Source organism: Schistosoma mansoni, chromosome 3 (genome assembly GCF_000237925.1).
Source record: "Schistosoma mansoni strain Puerto Rico chromosome 3, complete genome".
Taxonomy (NCBI): domain Eukaryota; kingdom Metazoa; phylum Platyhelminthes; class Trematoda; order Strigeidida; family Schistosomatidae; genus Schistosoma; species Schistosoma mansoni.
The window spans coordinates 25,026,302-25,050,685 of record NC_031497.1 but is presented as its reverse complement, the minus strand read 5'-3'; the positions used below and the strand labels follow the sequence as shown (position 1 = coordinate 25,050,685).

General features: G+C 35.2%; 1 protein-coding gene across 1 annotated transcript in view; it reads left to right on the top strand.

Moving 5' to 3' along the window:
• Smp_197640 (voltage-dependent calcium channel) overlaps nt 1-21,113 on the top strand; it is a gene marked incomplete at both ends in the record, with an annotated part of 139,292 nt that extends 118,179 nt beyond the window's left edge. Inside the window, 5 exons of the mRNA XM_018799762.1 lie at nt 356-520; nt 2,645-2,760; nt 7,319-7,491; nt 12,841-12,991; nt 19,065-21,113. Of these exons, the coding sequence (XP_018651519.1) occupies nt 356-520; nt 2,645-2,760; nt 7,319-7,491; nt 12,841-12,991; nt 19,065-21,113 (2,654 nt within the window). The remainder of the gene's footprint in view (nt 1-355; nt 521-2,644; nt 2,761-7,318; nt 7,492-12,840; nt 12,992-19,064) is intronic.
• Nucleotides 21,114-24,384: the final 3,271 nt, after the last annotated feature.

The following is a 24,384-nucleotide window of genomic DNA, read 5'->3' as shown; positions in this document are numbered from 1 at the left end:
ATGATCGATTCCATATATACGTTATCATTTTAATGACAAGACCGATGTCAGGAAGTCAGTGTGTCAGTTTTATTTAATTCAATACAAGAAGATTCAATCCAAAATAACAACAACACAAACATAATTTTCCTAATTAGATTATACAAATGAATAAATAGGCTGAAAATGTATTGTAGTATCCAATAAAAAGATGCTGCTGAAGAGTCCTACAATGGGACGAAACGGCCGTCAAGCAGTACTTCCAGGTTTCTCTTGATGGTCTAGCTTCCACTGACTTATGCTTTCAACTATGACAATACTTTCTTTGATTATAATTCATTAATGAACTTTTGTTTAATTTTAATTTTTTTTTAAGGTGAAGATTGGAATAAAATTATGCATGATTGTATGATACAACCACCATTTTGTCGAATGCATACAACATTTTGGGAAACAGATTGTGGAAATTTTAGAGCTGCATTAATATATTTTTGTTCATTCTATGTTATTATTACATATGTTATGTTAAATGTACTTGTTGGTAAGTGAACCTATTCATCATCATCATCATCATCATTATTGATTATATGAAATATCATAATGAAGTCATCGTCAATAAATCGATCAATTTTAGACCTTTATTGTAATGTAGTGCCGCGCTTCGCTAATAGTTCAACTCGATAAAAGTGAGTTGGCTTCCCCGCCATCTCCATTACGCATTATTTTCGCTTCGCTCTCGAGTTGGCTTACCAGCCATCTCCAATAAGTGTCATGTATGCTTCGCTCGCTAACATGTGCTCACAGCTTTCTGGCCTTCGTCATTTGTCAATAAAAATGTAGTTGCCGCTTCTCTTTGCCTTCTGATTCTGTACACCGTTAAGATTGGTATAATAACGGTTATCGAGGTGAACTATTAACGAAGCACGGCACTACAGTAAGCCTGGATGAACTGGATGGTCGTTTCGTCTTAGGATAGGACTCCTCAGCAGTGTACATCTACAATCTAACACGCAGACCAACCAGTGCTTCCAGGTTTTCATTGGTGGTCTAACATTGATCAATTCATGGTCTCAATCAAAAACTTAACAATCCTCACAATCCTAAACCAAATAACCTAAATGAAGTTGGAAAGAAGAGCCCAGATAGACTTCACAATCTAAATCATGATATTTACTTGATCCAAGCTAATTGAACGAACAGCTAGATTTTCAGTTTAATTGTTTTTTGAAGGTTATTAGTGTTCACATGGACATTGTAGAGATATAAATCGATTTATGTTACCCGATTTCCTAATAACAAAAGAAAAGAAAGTTAAAATTCTAACAAATGAAAACCGTAGGAATGAATTGGTAGTAAATATCTTAGTTGTATTATTTTACTATAGGTTAACAGGGAAATAAGAGTTCAATTTCTTATATCCGTTAGATCAACCATTTATCTGTTAACAGTTAATGCTAAGTTACCTTTTATGCTGTTAAGGTTAAACAGATTCTAGTCAATAAACTCTGAAATTAACTTTAGAATTTAAACGACTTAATTGGTATCAGTACCAAGGTTGAACTTGATAGATTCAAATAAACTGAGCATTAGGTAGAACGTTAATAATAAACATATAGTTTTGTTATACATAGAAAAATTGTTTTTCTGACGTTTTGTGACGTAATGTAAGCCACTCCCTCGGTGAAAACAAATAACCGACTTCGGTTATTAATGTTCAATTTTGAAGTTCTTTAGAACAATTATATTTGACAATGAATATTTTACGTCTGTATACAAGGAGAAACTCTTGAGATGTTTGAGCATTCCGACTTACTCTAGTGGTGCACATATATTTATGTAGTTATATGATCTAATCATAAAACTGTTGATCGCTAACGTCGATTCGTTGACAAGTGTACGAGCAATTTACGTGGAAGCCATATATACACAAAAAAAACTATTCACTCAATAAAGGAAAAGTTTTTATATCAAATATTTTTTGATTATACTTTGAAAGTCGACTGCGAAAACCGACAAGTTTATAAGCATTGTACAAATCTATTACATAACTGTTTGTGAGCTAGATTCCTAATCGAAATCTATAAGCTGTATGTAAGCTAATAGTTTGCTCTGTCTCTAATCCGAGACACAATTATTCATTGTTTAGCTCGGAGTAAGAAGTCTTCAACTAATTGTTTCATTATGTATTAGGCATCTTTTATGAGTACTGATAAGAAAACAATACAACAGTTCAAATGGCTTTTACATATTTTCTGTCTAGTATGTAATAAGTATTGTGGAATCTAACACGTGTTTTAGTTCAATGAAAAAGAAATTCACAGAAGGAATAGCTAAGAAGTTAGAAACCTGGAGGCATTGGATAGCCATTTCGTCCTAGCATGGGACTCCTCAGTAATACGAGGATTGAGTCCCGTGGATGCGCATTCCTGAGGAGTCCCATACTAAGACGAAATGACTGTCCAATGCTTCCAGGTTTTCAGTGATGGTCTAACTTAGATCGACTCAAGAATTCAACTGTTAAAATTGTTACATTCTTCACAAATTCCTATTCTGAATTTTTGTAAAGTTTTCATTAGTGCTAGACAATACAATTCATGTCTTATTGGCTTTTACAAGAAAGAGCTTCCATTTGAAAATTCTCGTTTTTCTTTCTACTTTCTTTTAGCAATTATCATGGAGAATTTCTCATTATTTTATTCAAACGATGAAGATGCTATAATGAGTTATAATGATATACGTAATTTTCAGTTAGCTTGGAATATTATTGATGTGAATAGAAAAGTAAGACTATTTAAGTAGTGATAATAATGATGATAATGGTATATTTTTGTGTGCAAAACTATAAGCTTAGTTCGTGTTATATATTGAGTAAGAGTATGTACTTACTAGTAATGAATTTTGTGAGGTGACCAGTAAGGTTCAGTCATATCCGGCGTGACTTACTTACAAACCGATGAAATCGGTAGGGATTAGTTGAAGTAAGAAATTTAAAGCATTGAACATTGGGTCAGCAGTCTAGAGTTTAAGTGTTTGCTACGAGACTTGAATATCTTAGATTCCATTGACACTTTAGTCATGAGTACTCATTGCTGAAGAACCTCATACTAAGGCCTGATAGCTGTCCATTGCTTCCTGATTTTGAATGCTTGTTTGATTAGTGTGTTGTGTTCTGCTGAAGTCGGCAGATATAAGTAGTAAACATCGTTAATCGGAAATGAAATTCCTGGAGGCAGAAGGTTAAGAAGATTGAAGAAAGAGAACGAACAACAAAGAATGATTAGTAGGGAAACGAAAGAACAATGAAGTCTGAGACGATTGACTGATATTGGCTAAAGGAACAGTCGAATTTGAGAAAACTGATTGATATTTTGCAAATGAAGTATTCACTGTATGGTTCTCCGATGTTATTAAGAGATTCTGTAATTTTGTCTTCAAATACGTTTTACTGTTCCTACTTGTGTTCTCGTTCACTACACTAGGAACAGTTCACGGAGTTAAATACGAAATTCAATAATCTGTACAAACCCCGTGCAGTGATAATAGAATTCTGATCCATTTCGAGAAAGACGTTTAAATATGATTGAATGTTAATGTGACAGCTGAAGCAATTAATTAATTCTTCGATTCTTAATGCGAATATCACTACCGCGAAAATAAGGCTGATCAGTGTAGTCATCAATATCCATAACAGGAATATACAAATCCTTACATCTAACCGAATATGAATGTACCTAATATGAATAGAATTGAACATTGAAAGTTAAGGTGGGAATTTTAAGAAAAAATGCATGGAAAAAATATATCACTTGAATACTCAATTTTCATGCAAAAAACTTAGTCCTTGTGTTATATCTCGAACTTACATTCTTAGTATGTCGCGTAATACTTGAGCACTCGAACTCTAGAACCCTCCCAAGTCGCTAAATTAGAAGATAAAAGACAAATAGAAGGAACGTTATTCTATACAGTGTCAATTATGGTACAAAACTGTAAGGTATTTATAGTTTTTAGTAGAAACGAAATCATCATTATAGTTATCCAATCCACACACAGGGGGTTATTAGCATTGTGCAATAGGGAAGGTAACGTAGAGATTCTAGAATGTTCTTCCAAAAGCTGATTGGATGGAATATGTTCGGCTCCTAGTGGACTTCTTAGAGCTTCCTCAACTTCACCTGTAGACCGTCCTCATACAATCAAATTCTATAAAGTATATATCATTATTACATAGTTTGTTTCAAGTAATAAGGCAGATATCTTTTCTAGTTCTAATCATTTGATAGTCTAATTTAATGGTTATAAAATGATGCTCTACTGATACTTTACATAGTTTTCGAATTGTATGTCACTACAAATTACTATCTCTCATGTTTTACTTGCTTATAGGTTAACTGAATAAGTGTAAATATGATGCGATAGTCACAATTGATTGGTCACCGGGTGGTGATCAATATCATGCGTGTCAAGTGCTTCTTAGTGCTGACCAAATGCTATCCATTAAGTTGCAATGTGGCCACTAGTCTAGGCGGCTCGACACTGCGTGCACTATGTTGAAATAAGATGGTGGTTGGAGGTGGTCAACAGGAAACCCTGGAATCGGGTTTCGTGCTACTTGGCACTCGTCACCAAGGTGTACCTGTAATCTTGAGGGAACTGGTGCTCCCTGACGGATTCGATTCCGTCTCACTCAGCTTGACAGTGAGAGACGTTACCACTGAGCTATTCAGGCCGCGACCGACCTCTTGTAGGATTGAGATGTAATCACAATTGATTGATCACTGGGTGGTGATCAATGTCATGCGTGTCAAGTCCTTCTTGCAATAGTTTTATCAAACCTATCATCATCTGAGGTTATCATATAGATTAGGCAAGACAAACTTATACTTAAAACTTAATCCAATGAATTTTTAATCAAACATTTAAGTTAGTTACTTTTCAAGTGTATATCATTCCTAATTAGATTTGTATTACTTAATATTGGACACAGTTCATAAACATGATATAAAAATCATATAGTTAAGATAACGGAAATATTTTTTTGGTCAAGATAAGATACACTAGTGAACCTGGATACATCAACAACTTAGCATACCCCGATAGTTGTTTTGTATTCAATTTATGTTAGTAGGTAAGTTTGTGGATTTATGGGTTCAACTTGAATTTTAACCTAATAAGAATATCGTTCATTTTAAATGTAACCAATGTGATCTACTCCTACTAGTATTTGACCACGGATGTCTTAGAAATATTGCTCGTATCTCCTGGGATCACCGGGTAAGTAATAGTGAGGTTAGACACAGGGTATTAGGGAATGATGGTAAATCAGTTGATGAGGTTGTAAGTCTTCACCGACTGAGATGGTTGGGTCACGTGTTGTTACCTATGCCTAAACACCGATTACTACGACGCGCAATGCTGACTAGTGTAGGGGATGGTTGGAAGAGAGTTAGGGGCGGCCAAACCAATACGTGGCATCAGAGCATGAAGTCACTCACTTCTAGTCTGAGCCATGTTGGCAGATGCAGACTACTTGGCTGGGGTCCGCGTGACTATCGTAACCAATGGTTGAAGACTCTATGTGACATAGCTCATAATCGATCACAATGGCTTAGGTGTATACACTTTTTATCTTCCCTTAAATCTTGAGATTAAAATTACTTCATAACTTTTTTCCTTCTCATACTATATCCTTATATGCAACCTATATTTTATATATTAACACCACTAAATTAACTACTTCTATGAATCCGGTGTTCATCTTGTTGTGCTAATGAAGTATGGCATATATGTGCCTGGTCCTACGTTGTAGCTGACTGACTTTCCAAAGATTATGTATCAGTTATCAATGTGATGATAATTATAATTAGCTTTATTCAATATTATATTTTTGGTACAATATAGAATTCTCAGCACAATGTATTTCAACAAGTTCCCATTTCTTATTTCTTGGTCGATCCTGGCGATAAATATTGAGTGATTGCCACTTGGAAGTTAGCAATCAAGTCAATCGACATCTAAATAATGTACATTCTTCTCGCTGAATATTTCCAGCAACCACGATATCTCTGACTAGGCCTATTGTAACCTTCACAGCGAATGGTTGTATACTTTTCAGAAGCGCACCTGATTAGGTTGTGCGATTATTATTCATAAATCCACAAAGATCGTATATTTGAGACGATTTGCAGAAGCATTCCAATTACTTGCTTTTGATTTACTGGCTGACGTAAGAACAACATGAGTTGGTATTTTCACTAAGAATTACTTCATAAACCGAAACGAAGTATGTAGTAGTAAAAAATTAGTATATAGTATACTGGATTCAATCTCAGATTCCTAATACCTTTAGATGTATAGTGACGATTGTACACTGTACTGATGTAATTTCTCAAAAGTAGACCATAGTATTAATCTTTAACTACACTAGTTCCACTTGTGTATCTTGTCCTACAAATCGAACATTTCACAAAGCTTTCTTGAGATTTAAACCATTACTAACTACCTGGTTAGAATCAAATGACTTTAAATAATCTGTTTCTCTCCTTCAAAACAATATCCGTATACTAAAAGATATGGGACAATCGAATGCATTTAAGCATAAACTACAGACTATCATATTAAATTCTGATAACCACAAAGTAAACAGTTAATTTGCAAATAACAATCAATTGTCTCAATCTTCACTGTTCCTTCTGCAAATATTAGTCCGTCTTCTCTGTTCTCATTGTTCATACATTTTCATACCGATTGCGCTTCATTCCTGTTCTTTCCTTATCGATCTTCTACCAAAATACATTCAATGTCTAATCATCACCATATACTACTTATGTGGATATAAGTAGACCACACCACACCTTTAATGGTATAAAGACGATCTTACACTGTACTGATGTTACTTCCCAAAACTAGACCATAGTATCAATCTTTAACTACACTAGTTTCACATATGTATTCTGTCCTACAAATTGAACATTTAGCAAACTGTTCCTGAGATTTAAACCATGTACATAATATACATGGAATCTGAAGTTATAATATGATCTTTCTACCCTATTGAATCAATACAAATGATAAGAATAGATTTATTTCAATCACCAATATCTATCCAATAACGTTATAATGATATCCAACGTTGATTACGACTATAGTTTAAATGTATTCTAAAACAAAATTCACAATCCCGATAAGTACTACTGAAATACTTATGAGCAATCTACTTATTAATATGAATATATATAAATTAGTTATCAAGTGGCTTTCAATTATATTGTTTCTTACATTGCTACCTCATTTTCTATGTCCCTTTCTGCTTTTCTCATTCTATTCAAATATAAATTAGGGTGTTGTCAAAGCTTATTATGTACGATTTCTCTTACGTCTTATACCACGTGAACGAGTTGGTTTTGATTTAGCTAAAAAGAAAGATCAACAATTATTTAAAGAAATGTGTTATGAAGTAGAAACATTACGTGGTGGTCGTGATAAAGATGTTAGTTTTCATGATGTTTTAATGTAAGTAAATACTTGAAAATATGAATATATATATATAATGATATAATTCAGTAGTATAATAAAGTGTATATTGTAATTGTTTACCTTTATATTTATAAGATGATCTTTTTTACAACGTTAAATCAGTTAGATTTGTGTATAACTTAATGTTGATTCATTAGTTAAAAGCATGAGTCAATTGAAGCTAGACCATCAAGGTAAACCTGGAAGAACTGGACGGCCGTTTCGTCCTCAATTTCGTGGATTAGTTGAAGTTAGACATTAACACCGTTGGATGCCGGCTCAATGGTATATCGATTAAGTGCTCTGACGCGAGACTGGTAGGTCCTGGGTTAGAATCTCACGAGTTTGGGATCGTGGATGCGTACTGCTGAGGAGTCACATAATAGGACGAAACGGCCGTCTAGTGCTTACAGGTTTTCGATGGTGGTCTAACTTCAATTGACTCATGCTTTCAATTATGCAAATACTATATCTCCACAAAAACCCCTTCTTATTCATTAGTTATTATTGTTTTGCTTTAGGTGTTTAATGTCGATTTTTTTTCTTTTTGTTTTTTCTTTCTAATCACGAAAACTTTAATTTAATTCAATAAAAAAATATTCAAACATAAATTGTATGATTAATTGAAAATTTTAATTAGAAAAACAACAAGTGAGAATATGTTTTGATACAGATCTCAATAAATAGAATTTATATAGTTGAAATCATGAGTCCATTGAAGTTAGACCACCCTGGAAAAGCTGGAAGTAGTGGATGGCCGTTTCGTCCTATTGTGGGTCTCACGAGGCCGGATCATGGATGCACACTGCTGAGAAGTCCCAGTTGAATTCATAAGTCAATCGCATCTAGATCACTACTGAAAACCTGTAAGCACTAGACATAAATTTCGTCCTAGTATGGGACTCTTCATCAGTGAACTGTTCAAGTTTTCAATAGTAGTCTAGATGAGTTCAACTAGTGAATCTTACTGTCAAAATATTATAATCTCTACAATTCCCCATGATCATATTATTATTTTTCCCTTTAAATGTTTAGTTGCATAAAGATATCTGTTATTCCGAAATATAAATTCTATATACTCAACTATTTTTAGGTAGATATTGAAAAGAATTGGTAATAAAGCATAATGAATACGATGTGAGTGAAATCAACTGGAGGTCTAGGGTTTCTTGCTAATCACCTAGATCTATTTAATGTAGACATGTAAAATAAATTAGAATGATAGTTTACTACCAGTATTGACAGATGGAACTAACAAGATAGGAGTTGAACGGTGGTAAAGACTAACCCCTGTAATCCAACTGTTAATAAGCGGTAGTTAGTTCAGCTTTGTTTACATAAAAAATATATATTAAAATGTCACTGCTTCTCACTAGAACTCCTGGATTTACCTCTCGAAGTCAGTCACTAGTGAGCATATGTTGTCCCACAATAGGACGAAACGGCCGTCCAGTGCTTACAGGTTTTCCCTGGTGGTCTAGCTTCAATTGACTTACGCTTTCAACTATGAAAATACTAAATCTCCGCAGAAACCCCTTCTGATATATTAAAATGACTAAGTAGATGATAGCATATCCGATGTGATCAATGATCATTCTTAATTACAAATTCTTTATTTTATTTAATTTAAAGCAAAATATTTAGGGTAATAATAAGTATTTGTGATTTTGTGTCGTTTTAACTTAGAACTAAAATTGGTCAATCTCCCTTGACATATATAAATCATAAACACACTGCTTTGAGATTTTCACTTAGTTACAAGTTTTGGAAAAAAAAGAGTTTTGGCAAGAAATGAAATCCAATACTCTCGTTGTTGTTATATCTTGAACTTAGATTCTTAGTGTGTCGCGTAATACCCGAGCACTCGAACGTCAGAACCCTCCCAAGTCGCAAAATGAGAAGACAAGTGTAAGAAATGTTGTTCCAAACAGTGTCAAATGTAGTACACAAATCTTATGTATTTATAGCCAATAGGCACATAGGGGGGGCTTCTTATTCATCCAATAGGGAAGTTACACGTCGACATTCTAGAAAGTCCCTCTAGCGATGATTGGATGAAATGTCTTCAGCTCTTTCTGGGCTTCTTGAGGTTTCCTTGAGTTTGCTAACGAGCCATTCTTATAGTTTTGTCCAAGTTAGGATTCGTTAGACTTATCTATCTAAATTCAATATTATTGTTTAAAGTAAATTAAAAGAAATAGGAAATTAAAATCCCTTACTAACGCTTTTACAACGATTGAAAAATCCACTGTCTGTTTGGACTGAGTAGCTCAGTGTATAATGCATTGGTGTATGAATCCAATCACACTACATTCAAGTCCTAGTTTGGAGGTCAACATCGTAACTCAAGCATATGAAACTGTCAAGTTTCAAATAGGACTAAATTTGTACTAGTAAATTTAATGGCGAGACAATAAATTATGGACGACCTTTGAACGAATCCTAAGCGACTTTGAGAAATGTTAGACAATCAATAAACAGTCAGCACAGAGTAAAAATATTTCATACGAAACCAAATAATTAAAGTGGATACACTTCTTTTATATGGTCCAAAAACTTAGAAAAAGGTTCAAAGGTTCCAAAATCGTAATGCATAAGGTAAAGGAACTCATTCATATGGCTTCATAATAGTTGGCCTCTAGAGCCATGATAAGGTCATAAAAACCCTCTCAGCCTCGACAACATAGCTTCATTATTGTTTGTGGACTCCAATTGCGTAAGTTTGTCATTTTTATTATGGATATCTCCCTACAATACTCATACCACTGAACAGCTGAAGCTTCAGTAACATCTGCGATTATTGCAGCCAATTTCACTGGTGCTTTTATTATACAGTTTGCGGCAATTATTATGATAAGCCTTAGTCTCGATCTGGATCGTGCAATAAAGGTTCCTATGCTAGCAAACATCTTCCTTCAACATATATTACATCGAAGGACAATATCACGTTAGTCTGCACAAGGTCTACAACTCATTTAATACCCGCAATCACAAATACAGGAACTTCTTAGTAGTTTCATTTGCTGTAGCTGCTTAATTGTCAAGTCTTCTCTAAAATCCTCTGTTGAACCGATCGTACATGAGCATCAGGCACTAAAATTGGCGCCGTGACCTTAAAATCCCACAAACGCTTCTGATTGGCTCGTCCATAAATTATAATCTCACCGATTTTATTGCTAACATTTTGAATAAAAATTTCATCCTACTTTAATTATTCATTACAAATATTCTACCATTTACAATATAAAAAAAACATAAATTTATGAACATTACTACTTAAACAATCTACTTAATCAAATTTTCTTTGCTTCACCTATTCATTTAATCATATGCTTCATTGAATACAAAAACACAACAATAAAGATATATATATATATATATAGAAGTAAGGAATGAATTCATAAAGTTAATTGAATAACCTTAAATGGGATATTAGGTAAGTTAGCAATAACACGGAACATATAAAGTAATAAGTCTTAGGGAAGACTTAATTCAGGGAAAGTCAAATTGACTTTGCTCAACTGAGTATATAACTATAGATCTATGTAGTAGGAAACAAATTAACACCATACATACCCACATTGTTTAAATTAGATTTACTCACCCCCAAGTGCTTTGTTAAAATGTTTATCTCATATATACATATATATGATGTATAAAGGGAAAGTGAATAAGAAAGCTTTGAATGAAGAGGTGATAAGTAAAAATAAAGGAATAATCCTAATAATAATGGTATTAACCAATAATACTACTATTAATAATAGTGTTTGTATTGATTATAATTGTAGGAGGGGGAGGGGAATTTGATTCCGTCAACTTAGAAACAATCATATTTCGGTTTCTTTTTGCTTATTTTCTCTCTTTTTTTTTACTTTTTTTGTATTTTGTAAAAACTAATCAAAAAAGAAAAAAAAAGAAATTACTCTTCATTCTAAACTTTTATGAAATGTCAAACTCTTGAAATGGGATAGAGAAAAAAATAGAACGTTTAAAATTAACTTAATCTATTATTGACCTATTCAATTAATATACAGTTTATTCGATGTATTTAAGTAGTTATATTTGGTTTGGTAAACTTACTACTTTTATCAGAAGGGGGTTTCGTGGAGATTTTTGTAATTTTATATAGTTGAGATCATGGGTCAATTGAAGCTAGATCACCATGGAAAACCTGGAAGCGCTGGACGACCGTTCCGTCCTATTGTGGGACTCCTCAGCAGTGCGCATTCACGATCTCACCTCGCGAGATTCGAACTCAGGACCTACCAATTTCACGAGGCGCACTGCTGAGGAGTCCCACAAAAGGACGAAACGGCCGTCCAGTGCTTCCAGGTTTTCCATGGTGGTCTAGCCTCAATTGACTCATGATTTCATCTATAAAATTACTACTATTAAATTGTTATTTTAATTAGAACAAAAAGAAATTACCAGAGATTAATTTCAAACAAAGATATATAGTGTCTAGCAGTGGAATCCAAGACGCACGTTTCGTCCAAATTGGTCGTCCCATGATACCCTCATATCTGGTGTTATTCATTCTGACCTTGGTGTTTATGTCTTCTATAAGGATGGTCAGAACCCTCACTGAGCACTTATCTATGATCACTTGTAGCCTCTTCTAAAACCGATCTTTATGGTCTTTGTTATTATCATTAGTAGGTGCGTTACTCTGGATAACACTGATTGTGCTTTCCTTCTTTGTTTTGAAAGATGCTTTAATGATCCTGGATAATGAGAGACTTTCATTCTATGAATGCTTTCCGTGCTTCTTTGGACAGTATCGGTACGACTCTTTGTGTGTTGGAGAAATTTTTTTCTTCATGACCAGAGCACAACAACATCTCCCGAACCTAATCTTTACTGTTCAGCTTGGGTCCAATGGGTTTCGCTGATTCTGATAACTATCAAGTTGTATCTCATTGTTTTGGTAGCTATCTGATTGGTCCTCTAAATCTCCAGAAATTCCATGTACCTATAAAAGTGTTGCTCTGGTTGTTAGAAGGGGTATCGGACTCATGGCCCCTCAAAAATCTCAGCTTTAACCATGAAATGTCATAATTCTTTTAAATGGAGATCCTTTAACTTCCAGGGCAAATTACAAATGATTTAAATGATTTACTATGATTAGTGTGTTTTTAGCAAGACTGTTTTCTACATGGTGGGGGTTGCTGAATCCATGCCCAACTCTCCTCCTTTACTCGGGCTCAGAACCAGAAGTAAACTTACAAGGGCAACAGCCGGAGTTATCTAAACAACAAACAGTAAAAATGTAATGTATTTTTTACTCACTAAAGCACTGAACGAAACAATATATTTTTTTCTCTCTCTCTCAATATCTTTTAAAAGGGTTTTAGCTTATAGAACTGTTGATATTACTAAAACTTTACAATTAGAAGAACTTATAGCTCGAGAAGAGTTAGAATATGCAATTGAAGAAGAAGTGGCTCGACAAACTATTGCAGCATGGATTGAACGGTGTATTTTTAGAAATAGACAGGTAATTGTTTACTTTTTTGAGCGCTTTCTTGCCAATATTAAATATCAATTATGTTGTATTGTACCGAGACATTTATCCTTATAGTTAGAGTAAATAAATCTTATCACATGATCATTGTGATCATGGGAATCAGGAAATATAACCACTAGCTCCATGTACCTACTATGCCAAATAAAAACATTTGTTAGCGCTTTGTTGTGATTTAACTTTAGGCTATTGATCTGTTCCACAGTATTTGCCAACACTTTTCTAGATGAAACCTTGGTGGTACTTGTATATATTCCTATACATGGTTAATTAGTTTCCCCATTAATAGGTTAATTACAGATTTATGTATGTGAGTAAACATTTATCCAGTCCTATTTGATTCTTAATATTTCATCAGCTAGTATCAGAGCTTGATGGAAATTATCTATAAAGCATATAAGCCTTCACTTAGAATCTCAAATACATATAAGGAAATATATATTAATAAAATATCAAAAGCAAACAATTCCTCATGAACATTAACGAATTACGGGGACGGTAAATTTCCAAGTTAACTACAATTTCCTTTCATGGTCAACCATATCGACTAACCTTATGTAGTCAACCTTTGAAAACCAAGAAATACTGGGGAGTTCTTTCGTCTTGATATAAGACTTTACGTTCATTTGACAGTTTAGTTATTAGGTTACTGTTTTCGACTCACTAATAATTCTTATTGTTCAGTAATCCCGTAACAGGACGATTTATCTCTCCATCATTTCATGATTTCCATTCGTTATCTTACGAAGCTCAGTTCATGATGTATACAAGAAAATTCAGTTATTTACACGAAGAGCGTACACATTTCCATTTATCTGTTGAAACCATCAACTTTGTGAGTTTACTAACACATCTATTAATCACCCAATTTCTAACTTGCGGAATAACACGATGCACTTTCCTAATTCATATGTATCTCAAAGAAACTAATGCTGTCTGTTCAACATACAACGTACCAATAAGACTTATTCTTAATTCGTTCAATCTAATGGACTGGTAATTCTTTCTACTATGATTTTGTCCACTGACTTAGTACTATTTCATTTCATATTTATTTGTATTGTCATTAAATTTCAAGATGATTCACTCAATGAAAGATTATATTCTGCGTAAATTGGCATTAACTTTCGAACCACCGAATAGGTTTTTAATCTTAGTTTAGACATCATCAATAGTGAATGCCAACTGTTTCATGTAGGATGTAATTTAAAACTAATGCCAAAATAACAGTTAAAATCTGGTGATATACATTTTAAACCTAATACGACTTGAGATTAATTGGACTTTACACCAAATGTGATCGTAAAGTCAATGGTTCATTCTTGGATGTATAATGCAGTAAAATGTAACTCATGCATCCAGTACAATTTTATGTACTCGAGTTTTAGCTACTTACTGAAGTGCTCTGGTAATGCCCTGGTACAGCCGAGAGTGGGGAGAGTTCGCTCTCCCTCTCAAAATGCTCTCACATGGCCACGCGCATATAGCTTCTGCCGGAGAAGTCCTACTAACTGCCTTCTCGTGGCATTACTGTTGTTTATGAAATTGAGAGGACCAAAAGTGGATGTACGGCGCTTTACCCGGGTTAGTGCACACGGTGGGTCTACGTAAGGGAGTTGGAAAACCCTCATTCCAAACCAACCATGGGCTCCAGTATCCTCAGGGAACAAATGGCGTATGAACCAATTATTGGTCACCGGCTACCATAGGACTGCATCTCCACTGCCTTGTGGATCAGATCTCTAGGTCGAAGGCTCCGGGTGTGGCCTCCTAAGAAAACCACTCGAGCAGTATCACAGCCCTCACACAAATCAAATGAGATTTGTGTGGCGCATGTATATCTGGTGCCCCTTCGTACCAATATTTCTGTGTTTAAATAAATAAATAAAAGAAATTAGCTACACTATCTAAATGGCTGTTTACTACAATGCTGTTTATCAACACGAACTTCAGTAGTTATAATAGTGTATGAAAATGGTACCTGTTATTACTTAGCCAATCGCTCTAATCAGTAAGCTACTGATACACTCAACACCACAGGTCACAGCTCCTAAGCTGAACATCAGAAAACCTGATTGGAGTCTAGTCCTCCAATATATACCTACTTACTTACACCTGTTTCCCCTCGTCGAGGAGCATAGGCCGCTCACCAGCATTCTCCATCCAACTCTGTCCTGAGACTTCCTTTCCAGTTCTTTCCAGTTGCTATTCATCTTTTTCATATCTGCTTCTATTTCCCGGCGTAGTGTGTTCTTTGTCCTTACTCATTTCCGCTTCCCTTCACCATTCCAAGTTAGGGATTGCCTTGTAATGCACATTGGTGATTTCCTTGATGTATGTCCGATCCACTTCCAAACGTCTTTTCCTAATTTCCTCTTCAGCTGGAAGCTGGTTTGTTCTCTCCCATACAACGCTGTTGCTGATAGTATCCGACCAATGGATGTTGAGTATTTTGCGTAGACAACTGTTGATAAATACTTGTACCTTCCTGATGATGGTCGTAGTGGTTCTCCACATTTCAGCTCCATACAGTAGGACTGTCTTGATGTTCGTATTAAAGATTCTGACCTTGAAATTGGTTGAGAGTTGTTTTGAGTTGCATATGTTCTTCAATTGTAGAAATGCTGCCCTTGCTTTACCAATCCTCGCCTTTACATCTGCATCTGATCCTCCTTGTTTATCAACGATGCTCCCCAGGTACGTGAATGTTTTCACCTCTTCCAGAGTTTCGCCATCAAGTGTGATTGGGTTGGTGTTCTCCGTGTTGTATTTGAGAATCTTGCTTTTTCCTTTGTGAATATGGAGGCCTATCGATGCGGAGGCTGCTGCTACATTTGCTGACTTCATCTGCATTTGTTCGTCTGTATGAGAGAGGAGGAATAGGTCATCCGCGAAGTCCGAATCATCTAATTGATTCTGAGCTGTCCATTGTATTCCGTATTTCCACTCAGGTGTCGAATTCCTCATAATACAATCACTAGAAGGAAGAGGAATGGGGAGAGTAGACAGCCTTGTTTGACTCCGGTCCTTACTGGAAATGCATCTTTCAGCTATCCTCCATGCATGACTTTGCACTGTAGTCCATCGTATGAATTTTGGATAATGTTGACAATCTTTTCAGGAACTCCATAGTGTCGAAGAAGTTTCCATAATGTTCTCCTGTCCACGCTGTCAAACGCCTTCTCATAGTCAATGAAGTTGATGTATAGTGATGAGTTCCACTCAACTGATTGTTCAACGATGATCCGTAGTGTCGTAATCTGGTCTGTGCACGACCTATCCTTACGGAATCCAGCCTGTTGATCCCTAAGTTCGGCGTCTACTGCATCTTTCATCCGATTCAGCAGCACTCTGTTGAAAACTATTCCTCGTACTGATAACAAACTGATGCCTCTGTAGTTCTCACATTTGCTCAGATCTCCTTTCTTTGGTATCTTGATGAGATATCCTTCATTCCAGTCCGTTAGCACTTGTTCCTCTTCCCGAATCTTCTTGAATAGAAGGTGAAGCATATTTGCAGTTATTTCAATGTCTGACTTCAGTGCTTCAGCTGGTATATTGTCAGGTCCTGCCGCCTTCCCACTTTTGATTTGTCTGATGGCCATCTTGACTTCTTCGATCGTTGGTGGAGTGACATCTATTGGAAGGTCAGTGTGTGCTGCTTCGATGTTCGGTGGGTTCAATGGGGCTGGTCTATTCAGCAGTTCCTCGAAGTATTCTGCCCATCTTTCCATCTGTCCTTGAATCTCAGTGATTGTATTTCCTTCTTTGTCCTTGACTGGTCTCTCTGGTTTGCTATATCTCCCTGCCAATTTCTTCGTTGTATCATATAGTTGTCTCATATTCCCTTCTCTTGCAGCTTTTTCCGCCGTCGTTGCTAGTTCTCCCATGTATTTCTGCTTGTCGGCTTTAATGCTTGTCTTCACTTCCCTGTTTGCTTCTGCGTAGTCTGCTTGTGCTTTGACTTTCTCTGCTCGTGTTCGGCTGTTGTTAATTGTTAGTTTCTTGTTCTTCCTTTCTTGAATTTTGTCCAGGGTTCCCATAGAGATCCATTCCTTGTGATGATGCTTCTTAGGACCAAGAACCTCCTGACACGTTGAAGTTAGTGCTTCGTTTATCCCTTTCCAGTTGTCCTCCAAAGTAGTTTCTTGTTCATTCAGTAGATCCTGTAGAGCTTGGAACCTGTTGTTGAGAGTTATCTTGAATTCGTGGAGCTTGTCAATATCTCGAAGGAAGGCTGTATTGAACCTTTGTAGTGCTGTTTGTCCAGTTGTCCAGTGTTTCTTCAACTTCAGTCTCATCTTGGCCACAACCAGGTGGTGATCTGAAGCTATGTCAGCTCCTCTCCACGTTCTCACATCTTCCATTGATCTTCGGAATTTTTGTTGATACAGATGTGATCTATCTGGTTCTCTGTGGTTTGTTCCGGTGAGATCCATGTAGCTTTGTGTATGCGCTTGTGTGGGAATATTGTGCCGCCTATAACCAATTTGTTGAATGCACATAGGTTTGCAAGTCTCTCCTCATTTTCATTTCTCTCTCCTAGTCCATGTCGTCCAATTATATCTTCATATCCTATGTTGTTCACTCCAACTTTAGCATTTAGATCTCCCGTCAGGATGGTGAGGTCCTTCCGTGAGCATTTCGCTATAATTGATTGCAGCCTTTCATAGAACTGATCTTTATCATCGTCGTTGCTATCATTGGTGGGTGCATAACATTGGATAACGTTCATTGTGATCCCTTGATCTTTGTTCTGAATGATGCTTTGATTATCCTGGGTCCATGAGATTCCCATCCCACAAGTGCATTTCGTGCTTCTTTGGACAGCATTAGAGCAACTCCCTGAGTGTGTGGAGCGTTTTCCCCTTCGTGACCGGAGTACAGCAGCATCTCTCCTGTACCTAGCCTTTGTTGTCCAGTTTGTGTCCAATGGGTTTCACTGATTCCGAGTACTGCCAAGTTGTATCTCCTCATTTCCATTGCTATTTGGCTGGTCTTTCCTGTCTCCCACATTGTCCGGACGTTCCATGTACCTATAAAGAGTGTTTCTCTGGTTGTTAGAAGGTGTATCGGTCTCGTGACTTCCGAAGAATTTCGGCTTTCATCATGAGACGTCATAATTATTCCTTCAACTTCCAGGGCAGAGTTTAAATGGTTTGAATTATTTTTTCTGGTTAGCGTTTTTTAGCGAGTTAGCTTTTCTACGGGATAGGGTCGCTAACCCCATGCCCAACCCTCCTCCTTTTTGTGGGCTTGGGAGCGGCAGTAACTCTAGAAGAGCTACAGGCGGAGTTATATATATATATACGGAAATCTCCACAAATCCCCTTCTGATTATAATCATATGCTCACTAGTGACTGACTTCAAGATACATGTCCTGGAGTTCTAGTGGGAAGCAGTAACCAGTGGAGTTCAACCACGTCTGTTGTGAGATAACAACTCACTGAAGGTAATTGGTGAATGGTCGCTCATAATTCGTGGATCGGTTGAAGTTAGACATTAACACCGTTGGATGCCACCTCAGTGGTCTATCGGTCAAGGGCTCTGGCTCGAAACTGGTAGGTCCTGGGTTCGAATCTCGCAAGTGCGGGGTCGTGGATGCGCACTGCTGAGGAGTCCCATAATAGGACGAAACGGCCGTCCAGTGCTTCCAGATTTTCCATGGTGGTCTAGCTTCAATTGACTCATGATTTCAACTTTGAAATATATATATATATATATATAAACGATTGGTAGTGCGACAGGTATCGACGGTGGCACTGGATTGTTGTCATGCAACAATACAAACTGACAAAAGATAGAAACAAAGTACATCATATCCTGACTTGGAATTCTAAAGATAACCAACATGTCGTAAGGCGTGATTGTCGATGGTTTAATTCTCGGTCTGGTATTCCTGAAGATCCCCAAAATAAGACAAGATAACTGCTCGATGGTTTTCAGTGAATTTTAAGCTGTATTGAGTCATTGATGTAAGCTATATATATATATGATATGATGGTGATGATGTAATTTTTATTTCTGTTTGAAAAAAAACATTAGAAACATGGTCAACTGAAATTTAAAATGCATTCCAATATTGAACGTCAAATAAGTACAACATTAGATGACAATGATGATTTCAACAAGAAAAGTGATTTGATAATGAATAAAAGTGTACGTATTAAAAATCAATCATCAAACACCAGTAAATCTACATCATCGCCGTCACCATCATCACTGATAACAATAACAGTCAAAGATAATAGTGGAAAATCTATGGAAAATCCAATGGAAGCAAGTAATGAAAGAGCAAATAAAATATTAGCTCCACAATTGAAAACAAATAAGCTAACGGTAATCACTACGACGACCACTACTACTTCTACTACTACTACTACTACTACTACAGTAAATACTACTCATATTACTAAATCAGTAAATATATCTACGAAACCTACAATGACAACTATTCATCCTAACATGACAACAACAGCAATAGTTATGAATTCAAATGCTGTTAAAAATAAAGAAATAGCTTTTCAACACCCCAATGAGCATACTACATTCTTAGTACAAAATGATTCTGACGATACTATACCGACAACTACTGATGTTAAGACGAATATCAGTGGAAAAACGTTGTTTGAAACTGATGATGATGATCAAAGTTTCATCAATGAAGAAGAATATAATACTGATTATCATCAACCATTATTATTAGATGATAAACTAGAAAAGAAATTATGCAATTCTATTGATGGTGGAAATATTCATCATAATCATCCATATCAATCACAACGTAAATCTATTCCCGGTAGATCAAACATAAGTAAAATGAATCATACTATTACAACTCCAACATTTGTTGATACATGTTTAATGAATGAGAATGCAACCAAATTATATCCAACTAAAGTCAATCCAGAGATGTCTACATCAATGGCAGAAGGTAAAAAGTCGATACAATCAATGGAACCTTATAAAGTAACCATTATTGAGAATCTGATGGGATTAGATGTGGAACAACATCAACAGCAACAACAACAACAGCACCTTTTACAGCATCCTCCATTATCACCTAACAAAATTACATCACAAACTAATCGCATCAAACCGACTGTATTATCAACAATTAAATCTTTATCAACATATAATAAGTCAAGACAAAGTATCATTCAGAAGTTATCTAAACTACCGGATGTTGTCGAAGATTCCGATGAACAAGGTGAGAAACGTTTAGTTTATAGTTGTACTACTACTAATAATAATAATCATGATAAATTTGATCGGACTATATCACAAACGATGGAAATGCATAATTTAAAAGCTGGCTCCATTGAAAGAAAATATTCTAATCATTCTGATATTGATAATAATGATTTTCTAAATACTGACTATACTACTACTAACCTTACTGTTAGGAGTAGTAGTAGTAATACTAGTAGTAGTAACAATAAAATTCAAGTAAAAACAAATGATACTTCACCTATACACAATATAATAGTACCATTAGAAAATGATATTATCAGTAATGACAATCAATTAGTTGATCCTAAATATAAATATCATTATGACATAGATTATAGTAAACATATAAATGATTCATGTGATGATGTGAAAAAATGGTGGCGTAGTCAACTTTATCCAAATTTACAAGCACAACAACATCAAGGTAAACAATCATGGATACAATCTAATATTCATCATAGTAATCCAGTTACTTCTATTAATACTCTCCCTGCTCCTCCACCTCCACCTCCTACTCCTTCCACAACAGTTATGAATGAAGAGATGGTTACAATATTAAATAGTCCTAAAACTAAACAACAAAGAGGACATAAAAATCAGCCTAGAATTATATCATCATTAGCTAGTAAACGACGTTCAGGTGTAGCTGCTGTAATATCACGTCGTCCATATCAACAAACACGAGTAAATAATCTATTTGATGTTACTATTGATGAATATACAAATGATCATGTTGAAAATAGTATTAGTAGTAGTAGTAGTACTAATACTACTACTAATACTACTATTCATAATAACAATCGTCCTATGACAAGTATTTCTAATCGTATGAATACAAAAAGAAGTCATTTATTACAGTAACATATTTAACATTATAGCATAATATTTTACCATATAATTGAATATATATTTTTCATATATATGTATTCCTGTTGTTTATAATAACTTACTGACTTACCTAAGTCTGTTACCCTTCGTGGAGGAGCATCAGCCGTACACCAGCATTTATACTAACAAACAATAATCAATATCTCATTCCTAATGTTGTCATATCCTGTTCATTGTTTATAATTGATTTATCAGTTTGTTTGTTTTTGTTGTTGTCATTCGTTTTCTTGCATAATAGTATTGAAACCTCCTATTTGTGAACTTAGTTTTGTAAAATGTAAAGAGTTTCATACCTTGTTTTGATGTTTTGAGAGTAATTCAATCATAATAATAATAGAGCATATATGCATTTACATTTTGTGTACTTGATTATTCTTTATATACTTATACTTTGTATAATACTTAACAATTAGGGTATAGTAAGCAAAGATGGATAGTGGCTAGCAGTAGTATCCAGGACGCGCGTTTCGTCCTATTTGGGACTCGTCAGCTGGATGTACCTGCATCTCAGAGTCGATATTCACTCTGAGACTCGAACCCAGTACCTTCCGCTTCAAACGCCACCGCATTATCCACTCGGTCACTGAGAGACTGACCAGTTGCAGTCCTAAAACATCAATTGGAAGATTCAAAGAAACAATACGGAGTGAATTAGAGTATAGTTCATGTTACTTACTTACTGACTTACTAACATCTATCATTCCTCGTGGAATAGCATAGGTCACTGACTAGTATTCTTCATCGAATTTATAATACAGTAGAATCAATATAATAAGTAACAATATAGATAAGTTATATGTACTAAGAGTAAGTATAGTTTACTAAACTATCAATATCTTAGATGATTTTTTAATTCTAGTAATATCTTACAATTGAAATCTAAATGAATTTAAACAACAGGGTTATAAAAAATTTACATTCTTTAGGTAAAGTGTTTACAGATATCAAGGGGCATATATTTAAATATGTCAATGACGTTCAGTTAGTCAGTCAGCTACAACGTAGGACCAAGCACACATATACATCGGTCCATAATGCCATTACCTCGTTAGCGCAACAAGATGAACACGGGATTCATAGAAATAGTTACTTCAATCGTAGTAATATATAAAAGAAAGATTGTATATAAGGATGTAGTATAGGAAGAAAGAAAGATATGAAGCAAATCTAATCTCAAGGTTGAAGGGAAGATAAAGAGTGTATACACCTACGCCATTGTGATCGATTCTGAGACATGTCACCTAGAGTCTCCAACCATTGGTTACGATAGTCGCGTGGACCCCAACCAAGTAGTCTGCATCTACCAACATGGCTCAGACTAGAAGTTATTAGAGGTAAAGATTTCAATTGTTTATGAAAATTATTACTTCAGTATCCTAGAAATATTAATTGGCTAGGAGAAATTTTCGATACTTATTATTATTATTATCAACTTTATTCACTATTGTATTCTGAGTACAATAAAGAATTCACAGCACGAAGTACTTCAACAAGTTCCAGTTTCTTACTTCTTGGTCGATCCTGACGATAAATATCTTGAGTGATCACCAGTTAGATGTTAACAGTCCAATAAATTGACATTTAAATAATATTCATTCTTTTCAGTGGGTATTACCGATAACCACAATGTCTCTAATTGAACCTTTTGTAACTTACACAACGAAAGGTTGTACACTTTTAAGAAACGCACAAAATTAGATAATTTGTTGAAATATCTAAATGGCAGGAACAGGTAGCCCAGATATTCAAAGAGGCCGCCATACCAGCTCTGAGAGAATCGCTAAAAAGTTATCGATATCAATAGATTGTGTTTGTTACAGATTTATCTTATTTTGGATACCATTTCGAATAAGCGGTTTAGTCCCATTATAAGGTTTTTGAGCAGTGCTCACAAATGACTTTACTAAGGATAAAACTTGGGACCTCAATGTCTTCAGTTAAACTCATACCTATTGGAATCACTTGGTCGAACTTCAGTAATGAAATTATAACTTCAATAAATCTGTGTATGATGGTCATTTATTGTCTTTGATGAAAACTGCTTCACTCCTGACATACGCGAACTCCATCAATCATAATTTGCCAATAGAATTTCAGGAACATGTTAAAAGAATTCTTTAGCTAGCTGACTGTTATAGCTCAGTTGAAATAAGTTTCATGGAAATTGATTTGTCTGTAGATTACATTTGTCACTGATTGAACTTTCCACAAATACCTTTCATTCGTTTAAAGATCCCCATCATATTAAAAGACTAATATTTGAACGAAGAATATTCTTTTCGATAAATTCTCTTCGGTTTCTACAATTATATATATCCAAATTAATAATCCGAAAAATTGGCCAGGTTAAAGGCAAAGTGCATCGTTCAAAGCATGTAAATTTACGATTGTCAAACCAAATAGAATGAAACTGTTAATGTTGATATACTCATATGGAAAGTTAACGTGAATTTGTATATATGTTAAGTGAAAATTTAAGATCCATGATCAGAATAAATATGGATCAGATAGGATGAGATAGGTATGATAGTGAAACTACAATTCGATCAAATGGAAGACTAAAATGTGTGAAAAATTAGTAAGACGTTATAAGGAGGGATGAATGCTCCTATTAGATGGTGAGTATTCATGATTAGCAGATATGGTTCGGTTACACAATAGGTAACGATTATCCGTAAGTTAAATTGGTTAAACTTTGAATCTTTGGCAACTGAAGTTGTGAAAACAAAGTTGTGTTTTCAGAAAACATAACTTTATCATAAAGTATGGTGCTTTTGCCACAATCTTCGAACTTACTCATCTACATATATTCATAGTCTCAATTGATATATATATATATAGGGTGTCTGTTCTCGCCTTCTCACTTTCAGCTTCTAAGATAACTGAACAGTCAAAGTAAAAGCATTGTTTCGAATTTTGTCTTGGTTCTTATGAACTGATGAATAATAATGCTATTTATACTCGCTTCGATAAGACAAGCTCAAATGAATCGTCTATTTTAATCTTTATATGTCATTTGATATTGAAGAAATAATAACATTTCACGTCTATGATATCATGCAAAGTAATTCATTAGCATATTAATCAGTCAGTTTCCAATAAGTATTTGTTATATCCTAGTGAAGACATAAGTACGGGTAACTTTGAGATGGTGGAGAAGATTTGTAGCTCAGGTGGATGATTTTGATGGAGTTTTGTTCTCTGAGCTGGATGGTTTGGTCGTGGAGCTTTCATCGTCCTTCTG